Here is a 21,480-nt window from a genome sequence, read left to right on the forward strand (position 1 = left end):
GGTGAGCCCGCGCTGCCTGCAGATAGAGGGGCAATCAGGAAGACGGCGGCGCGATGTGGGTGGGGTGTCATAAGAGCACATTGGCTTGTCAAGATCCACTTCCATTGCCCACAACACTCTCGGTTAAAGAGTGAATGTAATTAAAGTCCCAATGAACCTATTCATTGAACCTATTTAAAAATGTCAGTTAAATCTTTTGCCTCTCGGGGAACGCGTCGCACCTCGTACATACAGATCCACTCTCGTACGAGATTCATTGAGTCTTTTTCAAAACGTCAAAAGAAGACGGCAGCAGCGGCATTAAAAACACTGTATCTCGAGGTCAAACTAAGTTGAAATTGAATTATTAAAATCAATCTTGTGAAATTTTCAGACATAAACTGTGATTTGAGAGACATTTCTGTTTTTTTCCCGGCTCGATAGCTGCTTCTGAGATGTGTTTGTCTGGGATTAAAAGGCCTCATTACTTTACAATTCTGAGTGAGTAACTGGAAGAAAAACCACAGAAACACTCAGGATCTCCACCAGACAACATGTGATGTTAAGACAGCGCTACACAGAATCAGAACTGCACTAGAAAGGCTCTCAGGAGAAGTAAATGGAAGAAAGAAACGGTCAAAACTGATGTAACATAGGCCATGATTTCCTCACTTGTATTGGTTAAGCTCCTAAATCAATGGAAACTACATTTCCCAAAATGCATCTAAAGGAATCTCTGACACTCTGACATTCTGTAAAAGAGTAAAGAGTGTGTGCAACAAAAGGACTCAAGTATTTCAATTTCACTTCCTCACTGAAGTAAGATAGACAAAGTACAGCCTCTGAAATGTAATCTCAGGATAAACTAAGAAGAAGCTCTCTGAAGGACATTTCCACTAATACTTTTCAAAGCTAACTGAATCTCACATCATATTTGGAAGATTATTAAACTGAAATCCTTCTGAATCTAATTGATATCAAACACAGTAGCCTGAACAAGAGAGACAACAGGAGCTCTTCTGGAATCCCTCAAACAAGCGGTGCTCCTGGAAGGGAAGTGGAGGGAAATTTAAAAACCAAAACAACTGCAACCTGAAGAAGGCACAAGCCAATACGCGTTGTATTTTAGTGTTTAAAGCCCAATGAATTAAAAAGCCTGAGTGCCTGGACCTGGAATATTTAAACCTAGGTTTGTCTTGGCCTTACATTTCCCTCCACTTTTTACAGTTTCCTGATTCCTGAACATTTTGAACTGCGACGAGTCCTCCACTTCAGTCACAGACTTCACATCCACTTTACAATAAACTTCTCTCAGAGGTGGAGTTTGGTTTGGTTTTGATCTGCTCTTGTATCTTTTAGCGTCATGTTACATCTGATTGCATGATATGCAATAAAATATATTCTAAGGAATGGTCTTCACTATGAGCTTTTGTCCCAACCATTTAGGATTTCATTGTCCTTAAAGTTTGGAAGGCTGCATCCAAAATCTATTAAAGGTATAGAGTCTGATATTTTCAACATTAATATAGCAGAAATAAATGTGCTGGTCGCCTGGTGGTCGCCATGAGCAGAGGCTGTGGTCCTCCGGGCAGGTGGAGTTGAATGTAAGAGTTGTCCGATAAATAATGAAAACAATATTTTACAGGTACATGAAAACTCTCCTTAAATACAAAAGCAAAGTATTTGTAATCAGAAACTTCCTACCTCCAGCCTCTCCCTAAGATATGAAGAATTTAGATCATAGCCGATGATAATCTTAGATGTTTGTAGTAGTTAAGAAGGAGCCATGCCAGATGCACTTTTATGGTTTTGAAGTAGAGGAAAACAAAACAGCGAGGCTCTAATTATCTTTCAATCAGACGCTGTGTGATTTGAGGCCAGCTCTGACCACATCTTCCTGTAATTCAATTAGACAAAGCAAAGAGGACAGGGGGAAACTTCAGCTCATTATGAATTCATTTCTTTTTTCGCTCTTTTAATTTTTTCTTGCAGTTTTGACAGTTGTAATTATCATTTAACGGAGGGACTGTCTGGGGGAAATAAAACACTGCTGGTTTTCAATTTTAGCTCGGGCACAAACTGTGAAAAAAAGAAACTCAGGTAATGTTGGAAATTAGATTCAATATTGTCTCATTTACACAGAGAGGAAGGAGAATGATTTAATTTTTAAGAAAAGAAAAAAAAAGCTGGTGTTCTTTGTGTTGTAAAAAGCATTGTGCCTTTTTTCCACACATGCACTCCTGATAGTATCCAAAACAATTTCAGGACAGGCTGCCCCTGAAATCGTCTCGCCTGTTAACACATGCATGTCGGAGCGCAATACTTTCCATGTCGGACGGCATGGAGGCAAGACATGTTGTAAAAGGACGATACGGGCATGGCGGAAAAAGCAAAAGAACCCGCCCAATGATGACAGTCACTGTTTTAGCTTCATGTCAATGCTATGAAGTATACACTGCTAATCACTCCAGAATCCGGAGATGGTTTAACTCGGATATTTAAAAACTTCAACTAATATATGATGAAATCTGTGGTGGATACGCTCCGATCATGGCATAGTAAAATGTCATATCTGGAGCATATCTTATCTCCGGATTTGGACCACTTTGATCCTATCAGAATATGGAGAATATAGATATTTTTCTGATATGACTGATGTCGCATTTTGAATCCCAAATACATCCAACATCTGGAGTCAGCACATCACATGATACAACCAGAATAAAAATAAAATAAACCAACTCCGGATTCCGGGGTGTTTTGCGCAGTGTGAGGGGTAAATACATATTAGGGAGTAGAAAAAAAAGTAAGAAGCGATTTTATTACATGCATGAGGACGGCGCCTATTCCTCACCGGTCACATGATACAAACATAGGACTTCAAAGTCCACACACTTGCGGGGAATTTTCCCGAAAATTTCCTGCGTTCACACATCGGCTCACCCGACCCAAAAATTCGGAGAAAAGTTGGGTCGAAAAACTCGGCCAATTGCGTCATCAGCACGTGCAACTCATCTCGAAGATTTGGGGAACATTATTGTGAATTTCTATGCGTGCGTCAAAGGGTCGTTCAACAAATCATCAGAAGACTCGTACAAATGAGCAAACAGTACATTATCTCCCAAGGATCCTTGTTTCTTTTTCTAATGGATCCATTCATCATTTATCTAATCACGGCCGGTCCTCATCCAGAACTTAATATAATTATGGGCTATAACTGTTCTCAGGATATTACGCCGTATCTAGGCCGCGGCTATAGCTCGATAAACACCTTCTAATAATGGCTTTTAGTGGTCTCCGGAGTGACTTCTCCTAACGCATTGAGGACTCTCTATGGCTCCCAAGGCCAAATGAGTTTGTTGCAGAGATGCACATCAGTCCTGTTAATGGGGACACACAGTTTGGAATAAAAAAAAGGGAAAAGAAAACCCCCAGTGGAGCCTCTCTCCATCCACCAGACTGCCCTTTTCTCCTCTCATGCATGATTATCAACCCCCTAACACTGTCATCACATCCCGCTGTCACCGAGCCGCCTCCAGCCTCCGATCATTTCGACATAAACTCAAAATTTATTCTCATGGTTGTCAAAGGTGTCCAGAAGCCTGCTTTGTGTGTGTGTGTTTTTCTGGACGTGTGTGTGTGTGTGTGTGTGTGTGTGTGTGTGTGTAAATGATTTGTCTTCTTAACCAAACATCACAGATCTGAGGAGCCTCTTGTGTTAGATAATGTAATCTGCTGGCTTGAACAAAGATGAGGTCAAAACATCTGACTGATAATTAATGTGTTCGTTATAAAGAAAAATGTCATGGCACTACTTATCATCAAAAAAGCAGAACGCACATAAAAGTAAAAACTGTGCTTGAGTGATCCAAAGAGAAAAAAAAAATCTAGTCAAGGTCAAAGAGACAGAAATGGAAGGCGTTGATTAAATTGACTCCCTCAAGTCGAGTCCCGTTTCTCCGCTGCTCTTGTTATATTGATAATAACAACAGAGGAGATCAGTGTGTGTGTGTGTGTGTGTGAGTGTGAGGCAGGAAAGTATCAGTGAAATGACATCGGGGGCTTTGTGTAGATCTGTGTACACAGCAGGGACGGCCCTGGGTGAAGGAAGTGTGCCAAGGAAATGAGGGGCTAATCCTGGAAAAGGAGCCCGAGACAATGGCTACATTTACATACAGGCGGTAAACAGCCTGGAGTGCAGTCTGTGGTCAAGGTCGTACACTCAGAGAACCCGTTTAGAACTCTACACGGCTTACCGCAACGACAATACACATTTGTATTGTGACTGTTTGCAGCCTCAGACTTTTTTTTGGGGATATTTTCTCACTCTACACTCGTGTGTTTAGCAGCAGAGACTCAAAGTTAAGTGCCTTAAACTGTCATTCTTTCATATGGCCAGCAGGGGGCACCACGACTGGTTGCAAAAACTAGTCTTACAACTCTTTCACACGTGCAGAAAACTCCTGAAAAGCTGTGAACGCAAACAGTCAAGTTTTGACCCCTAGTATTTTTTCCGCAGCGAGTCCGAGTGAGCCGGTGTAAGAAATCAGCAGAATATTATCCGGAGAATTCACCTCGAGCCAATAGGAGGGGGAGTGACGTTTATACATATGCTGTGACTGGTGTCGGTGCATGGAGTGTACGCATGTGGCCGCTACGATCATCATGTCTTTTGTTCTCCAGCATGTTCTTCTGACGCTCACTGCATGAGCGTTTGCAGCCCCGCCTCTTACAGATTTCCAAAATGAGTCAAATGTTGCGATTTCTTGTTTCAAGTCACCCTGTATACAGCTTCATGTTCATCCTTCAACTATGATCCCTTTAAAAGGAAAATATGCTACAACCATGGTATGCTTCTGGGCCGTATTTTAGTGGATACATGGATATTGTTTAGCCCCTAATGACCCCCAACATGTCCTGAATAGAGTTCGGTTGGATGAATCAGGAAGTACCATCTCTCGGGCACAATGGTGGTTTAAATGCTGAACACTTTTTTTTTTAGCTAGCTACTAGCTTACAGTGTGAATGAGATGATGTCGCAGACGTAAAATGTCTCCCACAATAACCATCCCAGCCCAGTTGATGTTGAAGAGAATATCATTAGTTTGAGTATTAACCTTTAAATACTGAGTCAAAAAGGGAGGCGGAAACATTAAGAGAACGATAAAGCTATTACGAGTCCTGCTGAGGGGGACTGGAGCTTCTGTATAAACTTTATGGGCACTCCAAACTATTCTACCCCCCCACACACACACCCTACACACACTCCCTTTTTTTGAAGCTATATGAAGTCTAGAACAAGTGCATTAATCGCACCCTAAAGCAGAGCTCAACTGCTCAACTTAAGAGGAACAGAAACAGCACATTTCCATGCTGACCCGTTTCTTATTAACACCAATGCTTTGTCACGCCATCCCCCTTTTCTCTAACACAGAGGCACATGGCTCCATCTGCTAAGCAGCTGTGTTTTCTTCTCTTCAACATTTGGATTGGTTTACAGGGAAAAAACAACAACTTGGTAATTGTGTTCTATTGACTTTTGTTCATGACAGGATGAAATGATGATGATGGGATGAAACTCCTTCTTTTCTGACCCATCAATGGTTCCTAACCACCAACTAAAACAAACCGGTCATGCTGCCTCCTCCTCACAAACGACCTCCAAATAGGCTGAAAGTTTCTGGGTTAAACTTCTTACAAAGCCTTACTTTTCTTAAATGTATCAACAGTGAATGAAGCGGCCTGAACACATTAAACATCCGCAGGATAAGGGACAGGAAAAACTGTCATAAACTTATCAACCTTTAATTCAATCGTTTTCTAAATATACGTCGATGTCGAGGAGGATGATCGGACCCGAGGAAGCGCAGAGTCAAAAAAAATGAATTAAAGAAAAACTTAACCGCTGTGAATGATTGCTGCTGAATGACCTGCGAGTTGTCACCCATTCACACATTCCAACACACACTTCCTCTCCAAGGACATGCAGATAAATTCAGCTGTGGCACTTTTTTATTTATTTTTTCTGTCCTTGCACTCTCTATGGTAAGTGCTCGACTGTTAAAACGTCGCTGCGCTGCTGAACATATTGTTCCGTACATAAAGCCTTGACAGCCACCAGGGGAAAACAAGGATGTAAACAATGTCAGAAAGTCTCAGAAGGGCGGTTATAATTGAATTTCTAAAAAGATTGCTTAATCACTGCTAGTTGGAAAATAAGAGCTACCGCAATGTGTGTTTAAAAAAGCAGCTTAGAAATGGGTTCATCTCCGTGTGCATTGTAATTAATTTCTATTGAGCCTTCACATCGGCATTATTTCAAAGAACTCTGTGACGGTTGACCTTTGTCGCACAGATTTGTGGCTGTTAACACGTAGAATAAATGCCTCAAGACTCAACAGGATAAAACAGGACTTGTCGATTATGCAAAGATGGAGGCTGAGCAGAATATTCAGTTTCTTATCACGGGGGGCCCCCCTGTACGCATGCTTTGTCGTGCTATTTGGACCGTCTTTGAGGAGCGGTGTTGTGGCACAATCTCTGCTCGGTGTAGCACCGCTGAGAAAAAAAAAAAAAAAAACCTGCAGTGATAATAAAATCCTTTAGCGGGGCTGAGTGCATGATGTCGGCCTCTAATCCAAGCCTCACCTCAAAGGAAACTCAGACTAGCTTACATGCATGGATGGTGTCAGGGGAGAGAGAGAGAGAGACAGAGAGAGAGAGAGAGAGAGAGAGAGAGAGAGAGAGAGAGAGAGAGAGAGAGAGAGAGAGAAAGCAAAAATATGCTATATTCCATATCCTGCTCACATTAAAGCCAGAAGACATATCAGCGCTGCTAAAACTGAGTGAAATCAGAGAAAATGGATTATCTCCATGACGGGTTTTCTGTCTATCTTACATTCATATTTTTGTAAAAAAAATAAAAAAAGAATATCCATGCAATTACAATTCCCCAGTTGTAAGCCTTGGAAAAACTTTTCCCCTGGCTTTGTCTTGCCAACAGGCAGACTGATGGCACATGAGGGAGGATAATGGCACAAGAGAGCGACCAAGCATTTGCTGAGGGGGCTGGAGCTGCAAGATCACATTAGAGAAGGAAGCAGGAAAGAAGGGGCTGCGTTTGCACGAGTAATGAACGATCAATTTCCTCCTCTCAGATCTGATTTTGTTTTTAATGTTCATATTTTTTTTTAATTTTACATCCCTCACTGCTAATAAAACGTGTTTCCTTACGACCTCTGGTCAGATGCGACTTTCACTGTCTCTCCTCGGCGGCCTGGCAGAGCTCGTATAAACCGTACAACTGTGTCAGACAAAAGTTGCAAGACGTAGCTGCTGTCATGGCAACATGGGTCCTCAATGCAAATGACAATAAGAGCATTCATAAACAAGGGACACGCACGTCTCATGTCTTGGGAAGAATAACGCCAGCCTCAAGCTCACCACCTGTTTCGTCTGGCAGCTCAGAGCTTAAAGTATTTAGAAAATTATGAAAATGGTTATTGTTTTAGAAATGACAAAGCTTAATGTGGTCGACTTGCTACAGCTTTTGAAATCTAAAAAAGACATTTTACCACAAAAGTTATAACTTTTTTTTTTTTCTTTTTCTGGTGCCAATTTTTTCTTGTTCCTCACACAGAGACCCCAAATTTATTTGGATTTAACATGCAATCTGTTTCTAAGTTCAGTATCTTGAGAATCTGACTGGGAGCTTTTGCATTCACATTATTAAGAGTTCTCGTCTCTCTCAATTCTGCATGCAGTGTGATTATATGTGAATGTTCATATTACACATGCAACACTGTAAAAAGGTCGCACAGGTCAAAAAAGGAACAAGGGACACTTTACAGAGCTATTGCTTAAACATTTTTTTTTACTTATACTGAAAGCTACTGGTGTGGAATTTGGCGCCCCCCTGTGGACAAAGCAGTATCTCTTATCTTTGCTGCTTTTGCCTATGTACGTGTGTAAGTAGTGTATGCTATTTTGAAAAAATAAATCTCATCCTGTTAGCTCATAACAATCAAATCGTTTCTGTGGATAATGAAAAAAAATGGCTATTTCTGCCGTAGGCTGTAAATTACGGTGGCCGGTAGGGGTCAAAAGCCCTGAAACAATGCGCATTTAAAACAAATGCTCAGCAGAATATGCTTATATGTGCGTAGTTTCAATAGTTCTGGGTTTTTGATCCCTTCCAGCCACCGTACTTAATCACCTTTAGTCCAACCCCTAGGCAGTGGTTTTAGGTATTAAAAATAAGTCTTTGGTCTTTTTTGCTTTTGTAGCTGATTGCACCAAAATTCATTTGAGTCCAATTCCTAAACAGAAGCTGATCAAATAGTTCAGTCACAATCAGTTGTTTTGCAATTCTACAAAAAACTCAACAACCAATATTACTATAGAAACTATGAATATGACGAGTCATATCTTTTCCTGCACAACGGTGGGTAATGAAGAGAGCCACACTCCTTCCCTTTGCTACATCCTTACTCTGCGAGATCGTTTTTTTCTTCTGCAGTCACCGCAATCAACGCAGAATACAGATCAAAGCTGGACGCTGAAAATTAATAAGGAGTGTCAGTCTCACAGCTGCACCTCAGACATGAGAAGATCTGCAGCACAAAACAAGCCCACACCTGTCATGGAAATTACTGCAGGACTGGATGTATACATCTCACATGAATATTTTCATCTTTTCTTTTTTTTGGGGGAGTTTTTCATCTTCTGAGTCAGGTTTAAAAAAAATTAGTTGAAAGCAATGACTGTATACAGCTTAAACATGTTGAAACTTCCATTTGTTGCAGTTTCACTTTGAATTGCTTACTCTGTAAAAGCCGTTTGTTAGTTATTCCTGTTTCTTGTCACACTGTTGTTGCTAATGTGAACTTTATTTAGATTTGGACTGCATGGTGGTACAGTGGTTAGCGCTGTTGCCTCCCAGCGAGGAGGTTCCTGGTTTGAATCCCCGTCTGACAGGAGCCTCTATATGTGGAGTTTGCATGTTCTCCCCGTGCATGTGTGGGTTCTCTCCGGGTCCTCCGGCTTCCTCCAAAGACATGCTCGTTAGGTTAACTGGTGACTCTAAATAACCCGTAGGTGTGACTGTGAGTGTGGCTGATTATCTGTCTCTACATGTCAGCCCTGTGGTTGACTGGAGAACAGTCCAGGGTGTACTCCAGATCTCGCCCAATGACAGCTGGGATTCGGCTCCAGCCCCTCCGCAACCCAGGGAGAATCAGTAAAGATAATGGCTGGACGTTTTTAGATTCTAATAGGCTGAAGACACAACTGTTTACAGCTGCCTTTAATTAAACAATTTTAATACGACTTTAAACTCTGCACTGTAACTTTTAACTCTTTTTGTATTTTTACTTCAATTAATTTAATTTGAATTTATTTTTATTTGAAGATATTTTCAGATTTAATAATTTCAGTGATTTTTTAATTTTCTATTTTAATGTTTTTTTTCTTTCCTCTGTCATGATGCTTTTTGATGTCTTGTGTGAAGCACTTTGAATTGCCTTGTTGTTGAAATGTGCGACATAAATAAACTTGCCTTGCCTAGTAATATATAGGAATTTTTAAGCAAAGAGCGTGACTGACACTGTGTTTAATGCATATCCTTATGTTTATTTGTTGAGGTGTATGGTAAGGGGTGGGGGCGCTTTAAGGGGGTCCTGGCAGAAAAAGGTTGGGGATCACTGATCATTAGAGATCAAATGAAAAGTTGTATCTTTGTACCTGTATGTGGAGCAAGATAACCAAAACGGTTACCACGGATACAAGACGATTAAATGTTGGTAAAACACTGATGTTTTCAGTTTTATTCGATATAGATTATAATTACTGTCGGTAATATGCTAAATTGTTAGCTGCAGGTTTTAAAAAGGGATTGTGAGGGATAATGTGACAGCAGTTGGTGAGAGGCTGTTCTGATGAAGAAGGTGTTATCATTGCAGCAGGTAGCAGAGCCCGGGTGCCAGATGGGGAGGATTGACAGTTTGGATTAATGTGAAATTGTCTCGCTGTTTTTTTGTGCATCTGGCGGTCCAATGCTACTGTTTTGATAACACAAGGACGAGAAAAAAATCGGAAGAAATACACTTCACTTTTACGAAGATTTAGAAAGTTTACTGTCTAAATTATTATTATTTTTTTTTAAAGTAATGCATGTATTTTCTTTTTGGATATTTTAATGTCTGGAAGGAAGTAAAAAAGAAAAAAAAGCATCAACGGGGTTCAAAACCAAAGCTGTTGACCCTGACATTTTAATCTTCTCTACAGTATATGAATATCAACGATGCGCCGAATTCCAGTAGTGAGGCTAAGTACCTCTGACCCCTCAAAGGTAGCACTATTTAACAACTTTTGCGCGCTTGTTGACCTGCTTAAAAGTGCTCACTCCAGGCGGGCGTTTGCTGCTCAGACGGATTCTAAAAACCATCTGATTCTCGGAAAGTCACAGGTGAGGAGAAAAAAATCACAACTTATTCCACTTGCCTGTCTATTTCACCTCTGCCTTGTCTATTTCATCATGTGAAAAACCAGACGGAAACCTGAAGAGGTTCACCTGACTTTTAGCAGGAGGTGAGGTGAGTTATGAGAGAGAGGGGGGGACGGGGGGGGGGACCCTGTTTGTCAGCTGTCGTACTCTGTCATGAGTCTGAAATTAATTAATGCAACATATGTGCCTCAATTGTTGTAGCAAGGTTTTAGCAAGGGAGTGCTGGTCTGACGGTACAAACACATCTACTTCGAGATGCACCTAGCTTTAAAAATCAAAAAGTGTTTTTTCTTTGGTACGAATCCTTTTTTTCTCCTTGTTGAAGATGAAAACAAGCTGAAATCTCCATTTTTGTAATATTTCAGCCTTGACCCAGCAGCATCACCCTGTTTGACATCCCTGCCCTCCTAAGAGAATTCATCAAAATGTTGTTTCCTTTTTCTCAAACACATCCTTCGGATATCCAACATTTGTTGACCGCGGGGGATCCGGGAAATAAGAGCCGCAAAAAAAAAAATGCATTGAAATAGAAATCCTTTCAAAGCCTCTTCTGCACTCGCTGCGTTCACTCTCACTCTCTTTATTCACAGGTTTGAGGCTTTGTCACTGGAGTTCTTTGTGTTATTTTATGAATAAGTTACTTGGAAAATATCATTCTCGTGTTCCCAGGTACGTTGCATGTTTGAAGGCCGTCTTTATGAAGGCTGTGGCTCAGTGGTAGAGTCGGTCTTCTCTAAAACTATAAGGTCTGAGGTCCCCTTTTCAAAGGGCCACAATGGATGCATCTTTTTGTTCCCAAACATACCCAAAGATGTATTTTGCAGCAATTCAAACGGGATGGGAATGATTAGAACTACCAAGCAGCCGAGGATTACGCTTTTTAAATGTAAAGAATTAGTTTCAACTCAGTTAAAAGGCGAGCAATCAATCAATCAATCAAGTTTTATTTGTATAGCGTCAACTCATAACAAGTGTTATCTCGAGACACTTTACAAGAAGCAGGTAAAATACCTTACTCTTTGTCTGTTAACATTACAAAAGAGCAGGTAAAAAGACCTTACTCATTGTTATGTTACAAAAAGCAGGTAAAAGACCTTACTCATTGTTATGTTTCAAAAGAGCAGGTAAAAGACCTTACTTATTGCTATGTTACAAAGACCCGGTCTATCCATCATGAGCACTTTAGCAAAGCAGCAAAAGTTACAGTGGTAAGAAAAAACTGCCTTATTAAAAGGCAGAAATCTTCAGCCGGATCCCCGGCTCATGACGAAACAGTCTTCACAGGCCTAGACTGCGCCGGGCTTGGAAAGGGATAGGGGGAGAGATGGGATAAGATGCAGGAAGAGGGATAGAGAGCAAGGGGGTGGGGGGAGGTAGACCGTCCATCAGCAATCCGGTGGGGAGGGGAGGGGGTGTGGGGGGGTTGAGCAATGCGAATGTAGGAAACGAAAAGGGGACTTGAAACTTTAACTTATCTTAAGTTATGTGTAGGTAGTCGTGTTAGCTAGTTCCGCTGCAGCTGCTGAGGTTGCTAGGTTACTGGCCCTCTGGTGACGTAAACAGGAAACCTTCTGTACACGAGACCATCTAGTTTCATTCAGCCTGAGCGGTCTTCACAGGTTACAAAGGCTGGGTCCTTTTAAGGATGCTAACCCTGAACTGGGACACAGCTGATGTTCGTTTTTGCACTGTAACAAATAGTTTTGATATAGAAGAAATAGTATATTGAATAATAAGAGAGTGAGATCTGTTTGACTTCTGAGGAATTCTTCACAGATTTATGAAGTTATATTTTTGGCCCCTCTGGCAGAATTAGGCTGCATTGATTCCATTATTATTCTGTCTGTTTGTTCAGACTTGGCTCTGAAAAAGGGTCCTTTTTTAAAGTGATGATTCTGTAAATTGGGTTCACAAAGTCGAGGTCTTCAGGGGTTTCAACCAAGGCCGACGCCGTCTCATCACCGTCTTCAAACTAACTACTCCTTCTGAAGAATCAAACTTCTGCGGGTTTCTGGCACAAACCTGCCACCGTGTCCCTTTAACCTACCAATATGTCACGTAGAAACGATGCTGGCAATGCCATCTGTCCCTTTGATCGCCGGTGTCCTAAGATCATCCGTGCGCTGCTGTCTCAGAGGTCCGCAAGGACTCTTCTTGTTTCAGGTCAGAAAGACAGCATTTGGAATTGGGCCAATTGTCCCCGTATTCAAGACGGGACCGAGCCCCATATTTTAAAGATGAAACAGACAACTTTACTTCTCCTCCAAACAGAAACTCCACAGCATTAATCAAAAGTGTGAAGACAAATCGTCCCTCTTTGTACATCAATACCTGCAGGTGACTTGGCACAGAGTTAGCCCTATCACTTAGTGCCTGCCTTGTCTCTTTAATGACATCCAAATGTGACAGCTAAGTCCTTGGATTAAAGGCAAAAGTCCTGTGCTTCACCTGCCACAATCCCGCTGTGAGCAAAGTGGTCATTATACCGGCTGTATGTCCTCTCCACTATTAGATCTCAGAGCGCGGCTCAATTATCCCGCTACCTTCACACGCTCGCTGACAGCCGTGTTGGCAGGTGTGTCCTTTCCAGATGCTCTCACCTAGCCGGATGGGAAATTAGTCAGTGCAGCTAGCCATCAGCTAAAGCAAGTGACATCTTCCACCAACATGCCCTTTCATTAGAAGGGAGGGAAGGGAGATGAGGGGAGCAAATGTGTCTTGAACACCCAACCCTAAGAAAAGCTGGCTCTCACCTGTAGACCATCGTATGTTTCTCTTTTTTTACTAACAGAGGCATGTCTGATGAAGGGCGAGGGGCAGAAACGTTACATCCGGTGATAGTTCCCATTAAATGTTAATTGGAGCAGCTTCTGGTGTGCTGACTTAAGCCCCGTTTCCCCCTTTTTCTTTGAGCGCCAACGTCTTTTTAAAAGTTTCTTTAGAATGAGGAGAGAGTGTTCGTAGCCCGGCATCTTTTTTCCGAGCGCTTTCCGAGTGATAAAGTTGAAAATCTTTAATTTTTTCAGAAAGGTGCTGTTGACATCACCGGCGCTCTTTTCCAAATGTATGATATTCCCTACATTTTTGCCGCCTGCGGATCTTGTCTTGTACCCACATCCTCCTCGCTCCGTGGCTGATCGGGTAGAAAAAAACGATCTCAAATATAAAACATGCAGTATAAAGTAACGGTGCAGTGTCGGTCATACAGCGGTCGTTGTCAACAAACTGTTGTCATGGAGACAGGACGGACGTGTAGCCTCTTTTCTTCTCAGACCACAAACGCTTCATGCAAGCGCTCCAGATCGCACAGCAAGCGCTTTTCTGCCCAGAAAAAAAAACGCCTTCCTCTTGTCTTTATCTCTGAAATCTTAAAAATCGTTGTCAAACTAGAAAATTCACTTCAATTACAGCACTGTATAAGTGCTGTAATGGACTCATCATCCTCCAATCTTTGGTGCTTCTGAATAAAAACATGTTAAATGCTAAACAGGGATTTTTTTTTCTTCTGTTTTTCGATAGACAGCTTTGGCAAAATAAGGAAAAAGAAAAAAGAAAGACTTTGTAATCATCTTGTCAGTTCTTTTCTATGTTTTATGAGACGGTGTCGTTCAAAGAAGCCGTGCTCGTCGACTGTTTGTAGAATTGCTAGAACTCTTTTTTTCAATAGTTTTTTGTTTTGAATGAGCGCCTTTTACTCTGCGGGTCTCACAAGCGAAAACGACTTTGTTCAACAAGAGCTTCTGAGAGCCAGAAGTGCAGTGGAGTTTATCCACATGCATAATAAATTCAGCCATTATGTCTGAGTTTTTTCCAGTTTCTGGGTCTCTCGCTCGCTCTCATTTGAGCATCACAGCTAAAGCTTAATTTATAAGAACAAAACGTTTCAACACCCACTTCTCCGGTCTGCTGGCAGCTCATCTCAGAGCCTCTTCCTTTTCTGTGCCGCATGTTTAATTTGTTCCCTCCTGACCTCCACGCCTCTTCCCCTCTACCTGCTGGCCTATTTTTTATCGGGAAATGGACAATCTCGGGGAAGAGCCTTCAAGCTCAATAGTGTCTCAGCCTCCTCTCTCTTGTAGTCACGGCAAGCGGGGCATTGCCATGGCAACAGCATTTGAGTGGATATGGAAGAGCCAGGCGGTCAGCGCTGATGCTTTTTTCTGAACAAGCTCTGACTGGGTGTCACACACTGGGCCATGGAAATATAGTCATGAATTTGCATTTTTTTCAAACGCATTGGGAGTTTTTTTTTTTTTTTTTTGCCCTGTTGGCACCCAAATTATTAATCAGAATTTCAAATGCGGCTTGAAGGGAGCACCAAATTAAATGCGCTTGGTTTTCTGCATCAATTTATCTCAAAGGAAACCCCCTCGAAAGTTGAGTTTCTTTATTTTGTGATGTGAAGTCATAGAGCTAGTGGTGGAGAAAAGTTATTGGGTTCTCGCAGGGTCCAACCAAGTACCTGGATGCCCACACTGAAAGATCAGACTTGGAAGTGGGGTTATGTGATGGCAGACACAGGTTGAAGGCATAAAATCAAATCAAGGAAGGCTGGTTTGAATAATTTATAGAGAGGTTGTAGTCTTATCAGATGGCCAATCTTTGTCTGTTGCAATCGGAAATTATTTCACAACTTTGGAAGGAAATTACCAAAAAGGGATTCATAATCTTCAACTGGTTAACATCACAAATACAACTGTTCAGCTTCCATTTAAGGTGGTAGGGACCCAGGCCCTGGATTGGGGTACGATTGACCCCAAAGTCCAGTTCATTTGATAAGTGTGAACACAAATGTACCGTACTCGGGTACTGTGCCTGAGTCCGCTTAAAGATGTGCTCTCAGGCATGATTCATGTGTACTTGAGTAAAGTCTGCGGGAGATGTGAACGCATCCGTGCTCAAACAAGGAAATGGATGGTTGTGTCTTCATGCCTTCTGCATTTCTAATTTTCAGTTTTTGCCATGTGGAGTTTGCAACCCTGCTATCACCAGTATGGTAGTTGAGCTCTCAGCCTACATTAACACTGATAGTTCTGAAGTGAGGGCCCACAGACTACAACCAATTTTCCAAGAGTTGCACCACCCACTCCGCTGGTCACTCTTGTTGTCTTTAATTGCGGAGTCTTTTAAATCGAACCAGCGCTCCATTAGGTTCATTTACATCACAGCATTCCAAAGTTTTCTTTAAATGCATGATTATGACTTTACGAGGGAAAAAAGCTGCTAAACGTCAGGTCAACGCATGATAGATTATAGCACCATAAAAATACCTCTCTCAGCATTTTTATTCTACTACAGTATATTGGTTACACCCACATACAGGATGCAGCCCACCTTTTAGATAAAGGATGTTTTTAAAGTGTGCACTACAAAGATTGTGATGGTAATGATTGGGTCCAAGCTTGTATTATCACAGAGCATGCTGTAGGCTACGTAAGGAGAGCCAGTGAGCAGGCAATCTCATGTGTGATAGAACTCATTTGGCAAAGACAGAGATATCAGTTCAAGATGGGTTTACACCTCCTGGCTGTTAAAATGAGCACGACTCGTATCAAAGGGACTGACACTATCCTGTATGCGGAATAAATTTCTGTTTAAATGTTGACCTTGATAACATCTGAAGTAAATGGCGTCCTGTCAACATCACATTCCTTTAAGATTATACTTGGAAACAACCCTCTGCAAAGCAGATGGATTGATGATTTTATTTCCTGGAGGGGAACATGCACGGTGCTATTCTCAGAACAAAGTCGTTTAAAACCTTGAGGAAAAAATGAACAAGCCTAGTTTGATGCAGAACATGGGATCGATACGGTTTGAGCTTGTTGGAGGGGTTCTATTCTTATCAAGAAAATAAAAAAATGTTATATAAACAAGGACATTAAAGGCAGGGTTGGTAATTTTCTCCAGAAACACTTTTTAAGATTTTGGTTGAAATTGTCTTTAGGTCCTGACAGAAATTAATAACTCATGTTCTCTGGAAAAGGAACGAGGAAAAGCCGTCATCTGTAGAAGTTGTAATCCTGTAAAAACTTCAACCAATGTCTGCCACAAGGTACCAATCACATGAACCAATCACACGCCTCCCTGTCTCCCTGCTCCTTCTCTACCCTTAGCGAGCACTAGCCCACAGTGAGTTTACTTACCGCTGAATGAGACATGAGGCGACGTAGTTTCTAGACAATGCAAGCGATGAGCTGAGGTCCACTTCCGGAGCAACGGCACTCGTGCATGTAAGTGAGGGGGCGTGGCTTTTGAGGGAGCACAGAGGGGAGGGGGGGCGGTTGCAGACGGAGCACTGAGGGAATGCTACTTTCAAAATCATAATAGTTTTGGAGAATTACCAACCGTGCCTTTAAGTGGTACAGAAAACTAAAACTTTCCTTATATTTTCACTGACCTCCACATTTCACAACGACATAAGCCTTCAAGATGAATAAGTGTTCAGGATATTTAAATATTCAATAAACCACCTGAACCCGCCACTACTGTTTATTCACCAAACTGTGTATACATGTTAATGAAATCCCATCTACATCAATCCTTTGTCTGGTGTTAGCTCATGTTCATTTACCCTTTACAAGTATTTCATGAGAGCCAATGGATGTCTGTGAATATCAATGTTTTCATTATTTCAAGTCTTAAACAGAAAGATGTATACACATGGCATTATTAGTTTTACTTGGCATTTGAACAGGCAGTGGACCACTTAAAGATTCAGTAACGATAGAGGACTGAAGCGACACAGCTGCTGTAACATTTACGGTTAACTGAAGCTGAATAAATGATCATACAAGTGACAGGTACTAGAAACCTGTTTAGTATTATGACCTTGTGATTCAATTAAATCAACAACAAAAATTTAATTGTGTAACTCTCAGAGGTCCCCAAAAAGTGTGTTTGAAGTTTCTTGTCTAAAATCCACTCTGATCCTGTATTTGATCATGTCTATAAACCCCTCTATTTCAGCCCTGCTCAGAACAGGCTGTTTCTGTGTCTGTACCTTTAAATGCAAATGAGCTGTGTCTGACCACGCCCCCCTCTCTGGAAGGAGGCTGTGGATGGGACTATCTCGCTCCATGTCCTATTGTTTACGGTGAGAAGGCAGACTCAGATGGCAGAACAAACACCTAGCTGTGGGAGTGTCACCCACCTGGGGGAGGGGCTACTGCCCTTTGTGATGTCATGAAGGGAAAATCTCCAAACAGCCTGTTTGAGCACACATTTACTGAGAAGTGGAGCAGGGTAAAGACGGAGAGGATGGACTTTTCTCATCATTTTGGGGTTTGTTTCAACAGGCTAGAGCCACATATTAGAGTTAGAGAAACTTGGTAAAGTGTATTTTGCATGATATCTGACCTTCTTTAACAGATGAATGATGTCAGTTCAGAAGTTCCTGATGAAGGGAACGTGAGCAAAATCAAAATAGAAAGCTTTTAACCTTACATTGGTGAACTTGTCCATACAAATTATGAAACTGGAGTCACAAATTAATGAATCCAGTAGGCTATTAAAGTAGGCAAATTAGCTAAAATGAAAAAAAAATGCATATCATCTTCATGAAACTACTGAGGAAGAGTAAAATAGGTATTTTTTGGCCTCCACACAAAATCATCTCATGCTGTTGATACAATCTGTGCTGGCCTCAGAGTGGCTTTAATTCCTCTGTGGCACCTTCAGGGAAACACTTTAATTGGTTAACCATTTCACAGGGCTCTCTGCAGTGACAGTAAGTGATGTAAACATCTTTGTGGCAGGATTGATGCAGCAGAATGTAATGTAGACTGACTGTTACCTGGCAGGTGCAGAGTGGCCTTAAAAGAGAGGTCAGCACAAATCAATAAATAACAGAAACCAGGCACACAGCTGACATTTCCAGACTGGGCAGCCTGGCACAAAGATGTCTACTGTGCAAACATCGGCATGCTGCAGAGACAGGATACAAGTAAAAAAAAAAACAACAAAAAAAAAAACAGACTTAAGAGGAAAGTAAAGATACCAACCATGAGCTGCAGGTTCAGTGCTGGGCGCAGTGTCTGAGCACACAAGGAGAGGACATGGCAGTTGAGGAGGGAGGTGTGGAACAGGAGGAACGGCATGCAAATAAAGGAGAAATGGGGGAGGAGGGAGGGAGGGAGGGAGCGGGGCAAGGAGGGGAGAAAACAAATGACACCCATAAGCAAGCATTCAGAAGACCAGAACATGACAAAAGACATAAGGCTAAAGGGAAATCAAAAGCAACTGAAGGCAGTGCAGAGATAAACATAAGCTTACACACACACATACAAATACACTTTCCCACTGCACACACTGGACACTCCACTCGAAAGGCGGTGAGTGGCCACTGTTTGAGGAGATACGATTGAGAGTGTTTACGATGTGCAGTAGGCAGATTCGGCGTGGAGAATAGACAGAACATCAAGAGGAAATATTGTGCAGCTTTCATAACATAGTAGTGTGTGACAGGGAAAACACTTTACCATCTGTTTACAACGGGACAGCTTTGTATCGCCATAACTCAAGGAAAGTTGTACAAGGAACAGTGTTCTGGTGTGTTGGTTAGGATGAAAAATTCACCAACACGGTTTCTTGTCCTTTACCCTGAAGACTTGAAACTCACAAAGTTTGTATTCCAAGTGTTTGGGCTGCATCCCAATTTTCAAACTTAGCCTTTATATTTTGGCAATACACCTCTGTTCTAGTCAGCTCTCACAGAGGACAGACGTTATTAGGTGTCCCTAATTTAAGAAATGAGAGTTAGTGGTAAGCCAACTTCCTTAATTGGTCTCCAAATGTAGTGGTGGTCCCTGATATGCTCCAAAACTGAGGCAGTGTAATATGAAACAAAACTACAGGCAAGGCTGCCCATAAGGGGGGAAAAAGGGGACGCTCTCTGGGGCCCGGCTTCACAGATGTGCCCATGGAGGCTAACACATACATGGCCGATCCCAAATTTAAACAATTATAACCAAATTCTATGTCGAACCTAAATACTAAACATTACTAATTGCAGCAACTATACAGTATATACATATTTTAATTATTTTTTTTGTTCATGCTAACGTTGTGAGGGGGCCCACTCAACTTAACTACGAGGGAAATTAAGTCCAACTGTGTTTCACCAAGCCAGGACCTGCAAATAATCCAGCAAGTAATCATGCAAAAACTCTCAGATGAAATGTATTTGTTTCATTTTGATGCAAAAGGATGTGTACAGTAACTGGAGCATGCTTTCAGCAATGTCGCCATTCTTCTTTCTACTAGAACTTGATTATTCATGAACACCAAGACAGTTTTATTCCATGTTGCACGTATAATGTTTGAAGAATATGACATACAGTGGTGTCCCTCTTCGTCGGCAACACCTATAATACACCTTTAAATACTGGTTTTTGCTCAGGGGGGGATAGAAAAATCCCCATTTGAAAGAGCGACCCCAATCAAAAAGTATGGTGATTTGATTCCTGGCTCCTCTTGGCTACATGTCGAGGTGTCCCGGGCAAGATAATGAACCCCCGGCTGCCCTCAGAAACGTAGAATGAATATGCAGCGTATGAATGTGTGAGGGATTAGCTGATTAGCGGTCATGCATGGCAGTTGATTAGTGTATAAATGTATGAGTGAAAGGGTGGATACTGACTTGAATTGAAAGCCCCTTTAGTGGTCAGAAGACTAAAAATTGTGCTCTGATTGAATCCCATTCACAAATTCTTCCAAGTTAAGGTCAGTTAAATCTTGCAGCGGGGCCAAGGGGTTGAAATCGCCACTTACTTTATTTGCATGTCTTATCAGCAGGGACTTAACATTGCAGCTCTACAGTACCAGAAACCCCTCTTATATGCTCTGCGGCGGCTGCCAGAGAAGAGAAGCCAGTGTCCTGATGTCCACCAGACATGTGAGTGTTTTGGAAAAGTGGACATGATTGTGGCATTGCGTGTTTTAGAAAATTACAAAGACTGTCGGACAGAGAACCCCATTGACTCCAGCGTCTGAAAGGGGTTTCACATGCTGTTTGACGAGGTCTGACAAGCACTTGAAGCGTGCGCCTTGCTCCGTCTTAAAACCGCCATGTCTCTGCAGATAGATGCTTTATGTGTTCTGCTGGAGAGCTTCTTCAAAACCTCTGTATACGATTTGTCACCTTCTAAAACATGTATGAAAAGGGAAAACGTTCAGATTTTAAAAGTTTGAGGTGATCCATGTTTTTGCTCCGTGGTATGGCAGACTTTTGGGAACTTTTGTTTTTAGATACATAGCATAGTTGCAGGTATAAAACCATGCAACGCCTGAGTCCATTTGTCAACAAAAAAAAGCATTTCAGGCTCTCCCTTTGTTTGAGACCCATCCGCTTGCAGCAAAGTAACGGTCGAGACTGGCTGCTTTGATCAAGTTGATTTGGAATCAGATCTAACCAACGCACAAAAACAGAGATAAATCACAGCCAGACCAGGTGTAGCTGTGATGTAGCACAGCACTTAAAAATGACACCACACACTGCTGCGCTCCAGTATACTGTTACTGAGGGAAGAAAAAACGCAGGGATGCTGTGCGCGAGGAAACATATGCCTGTTAACAACACTTCTGAGAGGGATGCTTGCCCACTGACAAATGGGGCTTGTCTAAAAATATATCTTTCTAAGTGTGTATTAAAGTGTGCCTGCATCAAAGTGTCAAACCTTTCAGTAAATCTGCTGAAAATGTACAATAACATTTGGTCGGCTTTGGAATATGGGCAAGTATAAAAACAAAGCATATGTTTGACCGGGACAATTCCCCATGATACAACAGGCCAAAATGTGATTTCAGGAGACCAAATGTAGATAAGTGAGCCGAATGTTTCTTTGGCCTTCTGTATAAGTGGAGACATGAGCAAGTGCCTCTTAGCTACCGAGAAGCTGACAGATGTTAGAGTTAGAGAAAGAACGGTGTTCAGCGCTCAGTGTAATTCTTCGAGATCACCAGGCCAAAGCCAAAACGGAGCTTTTTCTGCCAAAGGC

The 21,480-nt window shown here is 41.8% G+C and overlaps 1 protein-coding gene across 6 annotated transcripts in view; it reads right to left on the reverse strand.

Annotated features, from left to right (window-relative positions):
- cadm1a (cell adhesion molecule 1a) overlaps window positions 1-21,480 on the reverse strand; it is a 409,768-nt gene that overhangs the window by 15,862 nt on the left and 372,426 nt on the right. For 4 of the 6 annotated variants that reach the window (XR_009675869.1, XR_009675866.1, XR_009675867.1 and 1 more), the window contains one exon: window positions 18,487-18,519. The exons of the other annotated variants lie outside the window; for them this stretch is intronic. Coding sequence is in view for 1 of the 4 variants with exons in the window: in XM_061056398.1 (XP_060912381.1) it covers window positions 18,487-18,519 (33 nt within the window). In the remaining 3 variants the exon portion in view is untranslated. The remainder of the gene's footprint in view (window positions 1-18,486; window positions 18,520-21,480) is intronic. 6 annotated transcript variants of the gene reach the window in all.

This window comes from Labrus mixtus, chromosome 14, assembly GCF_963584025.1.
Source record: "Labrus mixtus chromosome 14, fLabMix1.1, whole genome shotgun sequence".
Classification (NCBI taxonomy): domain Eukaryota; kingdom Metazoa; phylum Chordata; class Actinopteri; order Labriformes; family Labridae; genus Labrus; species Labrus mixtus.